Consider the following 13,036-nt stretch of genomic DNA (forward strand, 5'->3'; position numbering starts at 1 on the left):
TGGTAGCTAATGTCACAATCGTAGTCTTTCACAAGCTCCAACCAACGCCTCTGACGCATGTTCAGCTCCTTCTGCGTAAAGAAATACTTGAGGCTCTTGTGGTCGGTAAAGATCTGGCACTTCTCTCCATACAGATAGTGCCTCCAAATCTTCAAGGCAAAAACTACGGCGGCCAACTCTAAATCATGGGTAGGGTAGTTCTTCTCATGAGTTTTCAGCTGTCTAGAAGCATAAGCTATCACCTTCCCATGCTGCATCAATACGGCGCCAAGACCGAGCTTCGAAGCATCGGTATACAGAACAAACTCACCGGGCCCTGACGGCATGGCCAAAACTGGTGCTGAGATAAGAGCTTGCTTCAAAGTATCGAAGCTCTTCTGACACTCCTCGCTCCACACAAATTTCACATTCTTCTTAGTCAGTGCTGTGAGTGGAACTGCAATCGAGGAAAATCCCTTAATGAACTTCCGGTAGTATCTTGCTAAGCCAAGAAAACTGCGGATCTCTGATGCATTCTGCGACACAACCCAATCTCTGACTGCTGCAACTTTCGCTGGGTCTACCTCAATGCCACTGCTAGAAACAATGTTGCCTAAGAACGCCACCTTCTCCAACCAGAATTCGCATTTACTGAACTTTACGAATAATTTGTGCTTCTGCAATGTCTGCAATACTATGGTCAGATGCCTACTGTGATCCTCCTGATTCTTGGAGTAGACGAGGATGTCGTCTATGAACACTATCACAAACTGATCGATGTACGGCTGGAATACGCGATTCATGAGATCCATGAAAATCGCTGGCGCATTCGTCAAACCGAACGGCATCACAAGGAACTCGTAGTGGCCATAACGAGTCCTGAAAGCTGTCTTCGAAACATCGGCGTCTCTCACCCTCAACTGGTGATAACCTGAACGCAAATCTGTCTTGGAGAAAATCGAAGCTCCCTGCAACTGGTCAAACAAATCCTCAATCCTCGGAAGTGGGTATTTATTCTTCACTGTAACTCTGTTCAACTCCCGGTAGTCAATACAAAGCCTCATCGTGCCATCCTTCTTCTTCACAAATAAAACTGGCGCGCCCCAAGGTGAGAAACTCGGGCGGACGAACTCCTTATCAAGAAGTTCCTGAATCTGGTTCTTAAGCTCTGCCATCTCTGTCGGTACAAGTCGGTACGGTGCTTTGGAGATCGGAGCCGTACCTGGCATAAGCTCGATAGAAAACTCCACCTCTCTCTCAGGTGGCATACCAGAGACGTCCTCAGGAAAAACATCTAAGAAGTCTCTAACAACCGTAAAATCTGCGGCTGACTGACTGGGTGTCTCGGGGACAGATATAAAAGTTGCTAAAAATGCCCGACACGCTCTATGCATGAGCTTCCTAGCCTGGACATAAGGAATAATGCGAGGTAAAGGAAAGTACCTGTCCGGCTCAAATAAGAACTGAGTCATTCCAGGCGGTCGGACTAAAATGGATCTCAGTTGAAAGTCGATCAAAACTCTGTTCCGCAGTAGCCAGTCCATGCCCAATATGATGTCAAACTCTGGCATCGGCAATAAGATCAGATCCGCATACACAAGATTTCCATGCAGCTCAAGGTCTATGTCACGGATCACGTTGGTGGCTATGATCTCCTCTCCCGAAGGCAACGATACTGAATAGGCTACATCTAGCCCGATGGTCTTAACTTTGAGATGGTCTTAACTTTGAGAAAGTTCGCAAAGACCTCTGAGATAAATGATTGGGTAGCCCCTGAATCTATCAGGGCTTTGGTAGCTGAGCAAGCTATGAAAATTCTCCCTGAAAGTTCGGAACATTAAGCTGAACCCAAATAATCATAAGATCTAAGCTTATAGACATGCAAAGGTCACAATTCTCCTAACTAAATCCCGAAAATAATACTGAGTAGAGCATGCAATCCTATTGCAATTCTAAGTTCAAAATCTTAATCCAGATTCCCTAAACATTGGAATGCAGAAATATAAACTTAAAGCTGTAAGGTACATGTCATCAACATGGTATCGAGATTCGTCTCCGCAGCATGGAGAGCGAAAACCCTGCCTTGGTTAGGCAGATTCATCCGGGGGCACTGTGGCATCATGTGGTCCGTGCTGCCACACTATAACATTTCCCTGAACCAAACATGCATACTCCAGGGTGGCGACGTGAGCACTTGGGACAGACTGGGTGCTCAAAAGTCCTCGGGACGGCACGTCCCTGCTATTGCTGCTGCTGCTGCTGAGGTCCTCCTCTATTCCTGGGCGGGCTGTGATACGGCCTCTTATGCTGATGCTGGTGCTGCTGAGGAGGAGGAGGGCGGTGTGGTACCTGAACTGGTCGCTTTCCCAAGAGATCCCTCTCTATATCGATCAGATCCTGCTCTGCAGCCAGAGCTCTAGATACGGCAACCTCAAACGTACTAGGGCCAGCAACCCTAACATCACGGCGTAAGATCGGCCGCAGTCCATCCAGAGAGTGCCTCAGCTTGGCACTGGCATCGTTCGCAATCAAGGGCACAAAGTGACATCCCCTCTCAAATTTACAGATGAACTCCGTAACAGTCAGCTCCCCTTGCCTCAGGGTCATGAACTCCCTGGTCAGCCGCGAACGCGCCTCATCCGTGAAATACTTGGAGTAAAACACCTCCGTAAATCGCACCCATGACAGTGTAGCCAAGTTAAGGGCTACTGAAGCTCCTTCCCACCATAGGCGGGCATCTCCTCCGAACAGATAAGAAGCACAACGAACTCGATCTGAATCTCCAAGCTCCATAAACTCGAAGATAACCTCGAGGGACTTGATCCATCCCTCAGCAATCATGGGGTCCGACGTCCCTGAAAATTCCTTTGGACGCATCTTCATGAATCTCTCGTAGACAGCTTCGGGCCCTGTCGGCCTGGTCGCCACGGCGTTGTTCCCCGCAAACTGTGCGAAGAACTGCATCATCCCAGCAAGCATCTGGGCATTCATATCTGGAGGAGGGGATGGAGGTCCGTACCTCTCCTGCCTCTGCTCATCTCGGTCCTCCTGGCGAAGCTCATCCACTCTCGTACGCTCGAAGATGCGTCTAGGGGCCATACTGTTCCATACATAACCCATACGTATCTAACATGCATAATTCCATAATTTATTTACATTTAAATACTGAACAATAAAAATATGGGCGCAAATATCTCATGAAATCATGCTGCTGAAATTAATTCATGCTTTAAATAAAATGCGTAAATGAAAAACTTACAGACCGAAGACGTGACTTCGTGAGCTTCGCGAGGTCAGTAGTAGTACAACCTTTTACAGAACCATTGCTCTGATACCAGCTGTAGAGGCCTAAAAATCCTTACTTGAAAATTTGCGGAAAATTTAAAATTTTTCTTTTAAATAAGTAGTAACATTGCCTCATTAATTGAACTGATAAATAAAGTTTGATGTTCAAAGTAGCAGCGGAAGAAATTAACATTTTTGCGAAATAACAGAAAAATTTTATCCAACGATATAAAAATTGTTTGAGCAATAAAAATAATAATCAATGCTGAACTGAGGTCTTCGGGACCTACTACTGCCGACTCGAGCTGGCTCACTGGTCCCCGCCCTCGATCCCGACATCATCAACAGCACCTACAACAATCAAGTCTAGTGAGTCTAAAGACTCAACATGCATATATCGTAAATAACAAGTAAATAAATAGTAAAGTTTTGCATGGGATAAAAATTTCATGTCATGAGGCATAATGTGAAAATAACTTGTCGTGAGCAATTATAATACGTGCATAACTGAACTGAAAATCATAATGAAAATGTTTGCTCCTTGGAGCCCTGTCATGAAATAACTGTAATAATTTTCTGGTGAGATTATGGTCTACGCAAGTGGTCCCTGAACTGAACTGAACTGACCGATAACTGGCGACCGGGCCGGTAACTGGCGACCGAACTTAATAATGTATGTCTGATCAGACTACTGCCACAGTGTACTGGGTGAAACAACTGAACTGATCGGTAACTGGCGACCGGGCCGGTAACTGGCGACCGGACTTAATAATGGTAGTAAAGTGACCACAAGCAATATCGCATAAATCTCAAAATGAACATTTTTGCACGTAATATAATTAATTAACATAATTAAATATCCTAATTTTACTGAATGGATTGGATCGCTCCCAGGCTCGCTGTAACCTAAATATGCCATGAAAAAAATATGCAATAGCTTTTACTTGACCAAACTATGCAATTAAATCCAAAAACTGAGACAAGTGCGCCTAATGACTTCGTATTTAATCATGACTCCGAACCAACCCGAACCAACACTGAAACATCATATATTCATGATTAAAATACGCTTAAAATGATGAAGTAGTACCCCTAAAATGGTGATGGTCGAAAGCTAGGTGGATGGAGGCCAAAACATGAAACGCTCTTTCGAGAGTCAATTTGGCACATCGCACCGTAAATTCTTGTACGAACTCAAAAATGATCCGAATCACAAACGGCCAAAAACATGACCTTCCTAACTTGATGAGGCACTGTCCAGTCCAAGGTCATAGGCTAAAAGCCAACCGAGAACTCGAAACACGCCTGAGAACAACAGCACCACTTGCTGTCAAATTACAGCAGCTGTGCAATCGTATTTCTTGTGTCGTTTTCGAGAATACCGGCCATTGGGGCTTGAACCACCGACCAGAGACTCTTACCAACATCCCAATGAATGATTTGAACCATGGCTAAGGGCCCTAGGCCAGCCACAATTCGAAATATTCCAGCAACAATCCGAAAAGTCCTACCCGAGCACCAATTCTGCACGTCGGGCTGTTGCTCTTGTTTTACTGTCACAGATCGTTCCAGTGGCCATTTGATTGACCATGACACGATCTAGACATCTAGGGGCATGGTATGAACCATGGCTAAGGGCCATAGGCCAACCAAGATCCATAGCATTCCACCAAACTCGAACCATACTTGCTGTAAAATGTGAAGGCCGAAGGGGGAAAGGGGTTGTTCTTGTTTTATTTTGTAAAAACCGATTCATCATGGACCAAGCCTCCAAAAGGGCGACTTAGTCACGTCTTAGACATACTAGGAAAGCGTTCTAACAATGGCTATAGGCCTTTTGGGCAGCCATGATCAGAAACTTTTCCCTTTGACAACAAACTGAATTTTCGAAACTCATATGGACACAAATGGGGAGTTGCTGTCAATTTCGGATTCTATCATGCATGGGGCTTGTTTGAATGGACCAGCATGGTCTTAATGCATCCTAATACATGTCTAAATGTTGCCTAGTGAGCCTGGAGTCGAACCATCCACCTGAAACAACAAAACAAGAGAAACCGTGAAGCTTGAAATGGGAACCGAAAATCTGCATGTTGCATTTTGTGAAATTCCTTGATGTGTTTCGGTTTTAACATGGAAATGATGATCATGAAATGAAAAAAAATTTGATAGTAGGACTTGATTGAAGAGTCAAGGAAGAACATATGCATGCCTGGTTTCGTTTGAAAGAAAAACGAAAGAATGAGACGACACGGCACGGAGGAGGTAGAGCACTTTCTTTTCTTGCTTCCTTGCTTTCGATTTTTCTCTCTTCTTTTAAGCTATGAACCTCACAGTTTTATGGCTCTGAAATGGCTCTGAATTTCGGTGGAGAGGGGGGAATAATATTGGTTAGGGGAGTGAGGGAATGGGTGCAAAATATAGGGAACAAATCAAGACCAAGTCTCCACCATTTTGAATTTTGAATTTTTGATGGCTATCAAACATTTGTTGGGTGTCTTGTTGGAGGTGGTGGCCGATTATTCTAGGCTAGGAATAGGTTAGGATATGGCTTATTAATTAATTAATTAGGGTGAATTAATAATTAAAAGGTTAGCATGCTAAACTTAACAAAGAATGGGTCAAAGATGATGAGTTGGCAAGGCAATACTTAATCATCTAGGGGGCCGAAATTCAACAATAAAATGAAGGGGAAAATGTTGCTTATTTAGTAAATTTTTATCCCTTAAAAGCCTTACCTATCTTTTAAATAATTTAGTGAATTAACCCCTTAATTATTGGAACTTAAATGAACTAATTTTCTTCTCACCTCAAGTTGTATAAATAATTCCTTAAACCTTCATATTAACTTAAATTAACTTACTTGCTAGCTAAAATAAATCCTGGAAATGTTTTCTGAATCTTAAATTTTATCTCAAAGCTCCAACTCCAGTCCGGCCTCACTGAACTAACTGAAATGCTAAAAATTAAACTGCTACGGAAAATAATTAAATTTAAATACTCCTGCAATAAATATCATTTTAATTTAAATATTAGAATTATGCATGACTTATACGTAGTCTAAGTTACGGGCTCTACAAGGGTTGTGCCAAGTGCTGTTGAAGGAATCTGCGTCGGTAACCATCGGTTGCGATCGTGTGATTGGACTGTGAGGAGAAGTTCGTAAAATACGGTGGATATAACCCGATAGTACTCCGGTCAAAGAGGTAAAAGATTTAATTTATTTTACGGAAGCATGATGGACCTTTATGTTTAAAAGAAAATCAATTACTAAAATAAGAGGATAAGGGTATTCTTGGAAATTTTAAAATATTGGAGAGCTAAAACAAAGAATTGAAGGGATAGGGAGTAAAGATAAAATTGAGAAGGGATGTAAGGAGTTATTGAAAGTTTGCCCTTCTTATATTAACATTTTTAACAATTAAGAGTATCAATAAATTTAAAAAAGAAAATAAACATAATAAACAAATGAAAAATTTACAAGATAAACTTAGATTTGTCAAAATTGTGTTTCAAAAAAAATTTTATTAGCACGTGATAAATAATTTTTTTCCTTAAAACTTAATTTAGTTATTAAAATAAAATTTTAAATTAACTTAATTCTAAATATATCATTGAATAAAAATATATTATTATTATTAATTTAATACATGTACTGTCAATACGTACAACTTTGAAATAATTATAAAGAGTCATTGATATTATTATTTTTTTAAAAAAAATGGTAAATACATGTAACGCTTGGTAAGTAAGCGTGATTACATTATTTCAAAGCGATACATGTAATTATTATTATTTTACAATTAGTTTTTTCTAAATTTATTTTATTACATTATTGTAATTAATACACTAAACAGTGACAAAACCGTTAACATTAACTTATTCTCATACTTAAATAATATAATATAATTTCATTTAATATACGAAATTTGAAAAAAAATTTTCAAATTCAAAAATTTATATTTATTATTAATTTATTATTAGTATTCGTATTAGTAATTTTATAATATAATAATATTAAAAATAAAAAATATAACAAAATTATACATAATATTAAAATACAACCGAAAAAAATTATAATTACATTAATAAAACATAAATAATACAAATAAAATATAAGAAATTATTGAAATTACCTTTTCAAATGTGGTTGTACGGAGCGAACGATGTTTAATATTTGCAATAAATTACAAACATTATCATAAATATTATACAAAAAAAATTTCAATATAAAAATAAATAATAGAGATTCGACTGAGACTCGGCGGAATTCTCCCAAATTCTGATACTCAACACAATTCTCCCAAATCAACTTCTGAATTACTGAAACTCGACGCAAATCTCTAAAATTCTGATATTCGACAGAATTTCCTCAAATCAAATTAGAAATTCTAATAATCACACGATCGACGCAATTTATAAAAAGAAGAGAGTTACGGATTCTAAAAATTATAACTACCAAAAAAAACCACGGAGTGAAGAAAAAATAAAATTTGCATAGGAGAATGTCGAATATTTGCGCCAAAGGATTTTGATGAAAGAATATTTGCGCCGAAGATCGATGAAACAATATATTTACTCGATGCAATTTATAGGAAGGAAAAGAGGTTTGGGAGGTCCCGGATTCAAATTCATTTGATTCCGTGACACACAATTTATTATTTTTTTTAAAACAAAAATCTGAATCCGGGGGTTCAAATTCCGGATTGTAATATTTTTACAAATCTCCCAATTCTGCAATAATTTAATACATAAGTTTTAAAAATATATTATTTTTAAAAAAAAAGCCTAAATCACGGTGTCCTAAAATAATTATTGCCTCCCTACATGTAGTTTTTAGAGATCGATCACGACTCCATGATAAAACTACATTGCTCGCAACCTCTCTTACCATGTACACGTACACAAAAAGACTAATATCAATCATCAATCATGTTACCGAAACAAGCATGGGAGAATAAAATAATTTACTAAGAAATAAACTATCAAAAGGATATTTCGAATTATCTTTCTTTTATGCTCTTTGTGTTAGAAGATAATATGACCGTTACAAGACATAATAATCTAATTAATCATACACTAAATGACATCATAAACCAAAAAAATAATAAGAACTAACCAACCGTCATCTATCTAAACTTTAAAGTGTGATGAACACCGTTAATTTGTCAAACCAATTAAGGACGAGTAGCAAAGAGTTCCTGTAAGGAGCAACCTATATTAGTCTCCGTCACACTACAAAAGCGGGACAGAAGATTTGAAGATATAACTTGAACTCTGAAATATATTAAAGTGCACTAAATGCTAAATCTTGAATTCGTTGTGTTGGACTATAAAAGATGCCATCTTCAGAAGATAAAAGCATTTGTGTGAAAGATTTCCAGAAGACTGTCAGACTTTCATTAGCTATCCACTCAGATCACTACATGATCAATCTTTTCATCTTTTTTTTTAAATTTTGCAGGTACTGAATATCACCCACTCGGTCTCATCGGCCCAACAACCAAGCTAGGGGAATAAAGAGCTCAAGCCCAACCCAGCCTCCGGAGATCACGTACAACATATTTATGCACAGGAAATTCAAACATTAAAACAAAATAAAGCCCTGGTAATTGAATGACTAAGCTTTCGATCCCAAGATCTTGAATTTCCCGTGCATAAATCTCTTGTATGTGATATCCTGCTGCTGGGTTGGGTTTAAGCTCTTTTCTTCCTGTTGCTGGGCTGTTGGGCCCATGTCACTCTGCTTGAATTTCTCAATCATCGCGTAAACCTGGAACGAAAAAATCATACTGAGCAAGATTCTAAAAACCTCATCAATGCTTCCTCGTTATCTAGTATGATGAATTAGATCCATCTACCATCTCAATACAGCAAGTATGATAACAAGTTCAACAAACTCCATCTCCAACAAATAACCATATTATTAGGTGTGTACGATTCTAGATTAATTATGATACTAGTGTTTTCAGTGCACCAATTTTTGTTCTTAGAAGGAGAAACTTAAAAAAGATGAGCTGTGTATATAGCCAACAGATTGGATATTCAAAAGATGTACAATTCTTTCTAAACACCAGTTATGATTGGTATCTGTTGGCAAAAACCAATGAATTTAAGGCAGAAGCTCAATTATGATGTGGAGGAAATCCATTGGAAAATGAGTGCGGAATCTGAAACCCCAAGGAGCTCGAAAGGTATACAGATAAAATAAATGACATATCAGTTTATGTCAACCAACTAATCATCTGTTAAATGATGCATGTTAGAAGCACATAAGCGAGACTTCAGGGCCCAGGATTTTTCAAGTGTTCTTTTTAACATAAAGCAGAATCAGCATTGTGCTTCAATAGAATAAGGAAAAGATTTATTTTAGAACTGCAGCAGAAAACCAAAAGCCACAGTTTTGGCTTCTGACTTTCTAAGGGATTTTTTCAAAGCCCATCCAAACATCCTTCTTTCTAACAAAAGCCCTTTTTCTAAAAAGCAAGCTATTTTGTTCCAAAATATTTTGTTCCCAAACACACTATAGATCTATGCCGCGAGTTAATTGTGTCAGACAAGTAACTGTTCATCATATAAGTTCGCATATCTAAAAAGTTGGTACTAAACAAACGTTACCTTCCTGACGGCAGAGGTCAACCCTGAAGTTGAAAAAACCTTATTATCAACATATTTCCATGTCATTGCTTCGCTGTCTGGTTTTTTTAGGGAGATGTTCCCACCTTCAAGCAAAAACGAGATGAAACCATGCTAATTTAGATAAGAAAAAACTAAGACATGAGCCGTCAAATTTAGCTAAGTTGTTAGCTCCAATATACAAACTTGAGTTTAGTATAGACACGAGGGAAGAGTGGTGCCGCTGGGGGGGGGGTGGTGGTGTCGAGGGAGGGACATAAACATGCATGGAGAGATACCAATGAATAAACAACCTACTCACCTTTAAGGTGCAAAATCAACAACTCTACATGCATCTTGCGACGAATGTGCGTAAAGACATGAACAAATACACCCACTTCTTCCCTTAAAACTATTTGGCAGGACTTTGTCATGTCTAAACCAAATGTTTGCTTCAAAAAACTATCAATCATCTTTCTTCTCGAGGCCAAGTCAACTTCTCCCTCTAATAAAACAGATGGGAATTCCCAGAGTCCAGCAAGTAATCCCTTGTCTGGTCTTTTAACAAGAAGATATTTGCTAACAGATTGAGATCCGTCCTCCACAACTATCTCCACAACACTAACAGCAGAGAAATCACGCCTTTGTTTGGCCTTGACAACCTTCATTGGATAGTCAGTGACTTGAACTGACTTGTGATTTGTGGAGAGAGAGAATGCCCGACAGTTAAGTGATAAAGCACATGTGGTGCAGCGGGGACCTGACGGATTGCATACTGTTGCACCAAGTTCCATGATAGCCTGGTTGAAGTCTCCAGGCCTGGAAGGATCAACCAACTGTCTCGCTAGTTTCCTTAGCATTTTTTATTAACTAGTCAATTGCTTTTCTAAAATATCACTTTGAAATCCATTGTTAATTTCAAATCCAAATTCATCAACACTCAATGTAGTCAAAGAAAAACATTTATATTCACGTTAAAAAATACGAAAGCGAGCATGTAAATGGAAAAGACGTGGGTGCGCTTGGTGGCAGTGTTCATGCACGAGTAATGATTATCTGCGCGTAAGTGTTGATGTGGATCTTAGATATAATTATAAAATTTACCATATAATCTTGACTGTCGTCGAATCCTTTGGGTTGGCAGATAGAGCCTTTAACCTAGAAAGCACTCTGACTACATTTCCATCAACTACTGGCACTGCCTAAACAGTGCACACTCCGTATTATTTTAATGAAGAAGTGATAAGGAACAGGAATAAGGGGAAATATGTCCTGTATAACCTCCTTAAATGCAATGGAAGAAATTGCTCCAGCAGTGTATTTTCCTATTCCTTTGACCTTCTGAAGAGAAGAGACCGTTTTTGGGAACTCACCTCCACCATCAACAATTGTTTTTGCTCCCTGAAAGGTGATAATAAAAAAGGGAAATAAACCAACAAAAGTGAATTTTTGCATGCTCTCATAAACAGATACTCCTAAAATAGGTAACTTTTAATTCCCATGCACTCAAAGAAAAGTGGAAAGAAAAGAAAATAAGCTGATCACACTTACATTCATTAAACTCAGATAACACCGTCTTTCAATAAAATAGACCAAAACAAGTGCCATTTTTTTCATGGAATTTTTTATATAGTATTAAAAATAAGTGCTCTTCTTGATGATTGAATGGAAGCATACATTTTCATAAAAAAAAAAGATCTACATTATTGAGATGACTTGCTCACTAAAACACTAAAACAAGTTCAGTATACAGAATGACTGAATGCCACTTAAGTATGCTGCAACTTTATTTTTATCATTAAAAACATGAAACTGGTTAGTTATCTTCAATAGAAGTACACAAATAACTTTAAATCACCTATGGAAAAAACAGCTGCAAGTTGGTCGTGACACCAATCTCCAAAACTTAATTCTCCCCAGATTTTTTATGAAAAATCTGCTGTAAATTAATGACTAAGAACCTAAATTCCTTTCGTTGTTAGATCAATTATAAGTATCTTTATCATAATCACTTGCATACACTGTAAGCCACACTTAATATAAAAAAAAACCTAAAAGTACTAATCAACAAAAAATATTATCTCAATGCGATTTACAGGCTTGTGCAACAGTGAAGGTAAATGGTCAAATATCAACAATAACTCAACAAAAGAATGAAACCTAAATATGTAGAAACACTAACCTCAAGCAAAAACCGGGCACGTCTATAGTACCCCAAGCCTGCCCACATCTCATTCACCTCCTACTCATATAACATTGGCAAAAAATCACAAATAAGCATTTCCATAGGAAAGAAATCAAATACGAAACAAATAGCTATTGTCTTCTATACGTAAGCATAACAGGCAGACCTCAAGCGTAGCCTGTCCAAGATGATGAATACTGGGCCACTTCTCCATCCACCGATTGAAGTAATCAATGACCGTTTGAACCCTAGTCTGCTGAAGCATCACCTCAGACACCCACACGGCGTAAGCTCTCCTCTCCTTCTCTTCAGTGCTAACATTATCGTCTCCGTCGCTGATTCTTCTCCAAGGTAGATCTCTCCGGTTTCCGTCATACCATTCTAGTAAAGAATCCCTAATTTTATCAACTTCGCCTGCGCTGAAATAGATGTCTTCTATGTCGGTAATTTCTACTGCGTCTTTATATGTTGGTTCGGATCGCCTGCATCTCTTCATTAGGAATACGGAGGCTACCGCCGGTGGCGGGCGGCGGGCGGGTGTGCCGTACACGGGGACTGTTCACCTCTGGTGGAGAGAGTATTTTTCCAACAAAGATGTGTGGTTTTGAAGGGTTCGATAATTGCATTGTATAACATTTTCTGGAGAGCGATGCCACTCGTTGAAATTTAATTGAAATTTGACCCCAAATAAATAAATATTAGCTAGTAATTTTTTTACATGTATGTGGAATGAAAAAAGGGGTGGAATGAAAAAAGGGATTCCCATTCATATTAATTCAAAAGAAGAAAGAGTGTGTATTTTATCGTTTTTCTCATAATGATTAAAACTTAGTTTAATCATAGCAATCCAATCAGAAACAATTAAAACAGAATTTATTCAAAATAATATCTAAACTTTTTATTTATTGGAAACATTAAAAAATTTACAAATTTGAACCAACAGTTGGTTTCTTGAGTCTTTTTTTAACCTTC

At 38.3% G+C, this 13,036-nt stretch overlaps 1 protein-coding gene across 2 annotated transcripts; it reads right to left on the reverse strand.

Moving 5' to 3' along the window:
* Positions 1-8,641: 8,641 nt before the first annotated feature.
* On the reverse strand, positions 8,642-12,715 carry LOC140991574 (adenine DNA glycosylase). 2 transcript variants are annotated; one of them, XM_073461604.1, is made up of 7 exons: positions 12,231-12,715; positions 12,062-12,121; positions 11,161-11,280; positions 10,984-11,081; positions 10,202-10,698; positions 9,883-9,986; positions 8,642-9,037 (listed from the first exon to the last, which is right to left on the reverse strand). In XM_073461604.1, the coding sequence occupies exons 1-7, from the start codon at positions 12,558-12,560 to the stop codon at positions 8,885-8,887; spliced, it is 1,362 nt and encodes a 453-aa protein (XP_073317705.1). In that variant the 5' UTR covers positions 12,561-12,715; the 3' UTR covers positions 8,642-8,884. The 2 variants fall into 2 exon arrangements, with proteins under 2 accessions (XP_073317705.1, XP_073317704.1); XM_073461603.1 differs by having other exon boundaries at positions 10,202-10,731; positions 12,231-12,714.
* Between the last annotated feature and the right edge of the window lie 321 nt (positions 12,716-13,036).

This window comes from Primulina huaijiensis, chromosome 13 (genome assembly GCF_012295235.1).
Source record: "Primulina huaijiensis isolate GDHJ02 chromosome 13, ASM1229523v2, whole genome shotgun sequence".
In the NCBI taxonomy this organism is placed as follows: domain Eukaryota; kingdom Viridiplantae; phylum Streptophyta; class Magnoliopsida; order Lamiales; family Gesneriaceae; genus Primulina; species Primulina huaijiensis.

Bases quoted from the DNA above. Each gene is read 5' to 3' on its own strand.
- LOC140991574 (XM_073461603.1), bottom strand. From the start codon at position 12,560: ATGAAGAGATGCAGGCGATCCGAACCAACATATAAAGACGCAGTAGAA. The intron at 12,122-12,230 runs GTCTGCCTGTTA...TTATATGAGTAG, and splicing joins TTGGACAGGCTACGCTTGAG to GAGGTGAATGAGATGTGGGC. The intron at 9,987-10,201 runs GTGAGTAGGTTG...TTTTGCTTGAAG, and splicing joins GTTGATTTTGCACCTTAAAG to GTGGGAACATCTCCCTAAAA.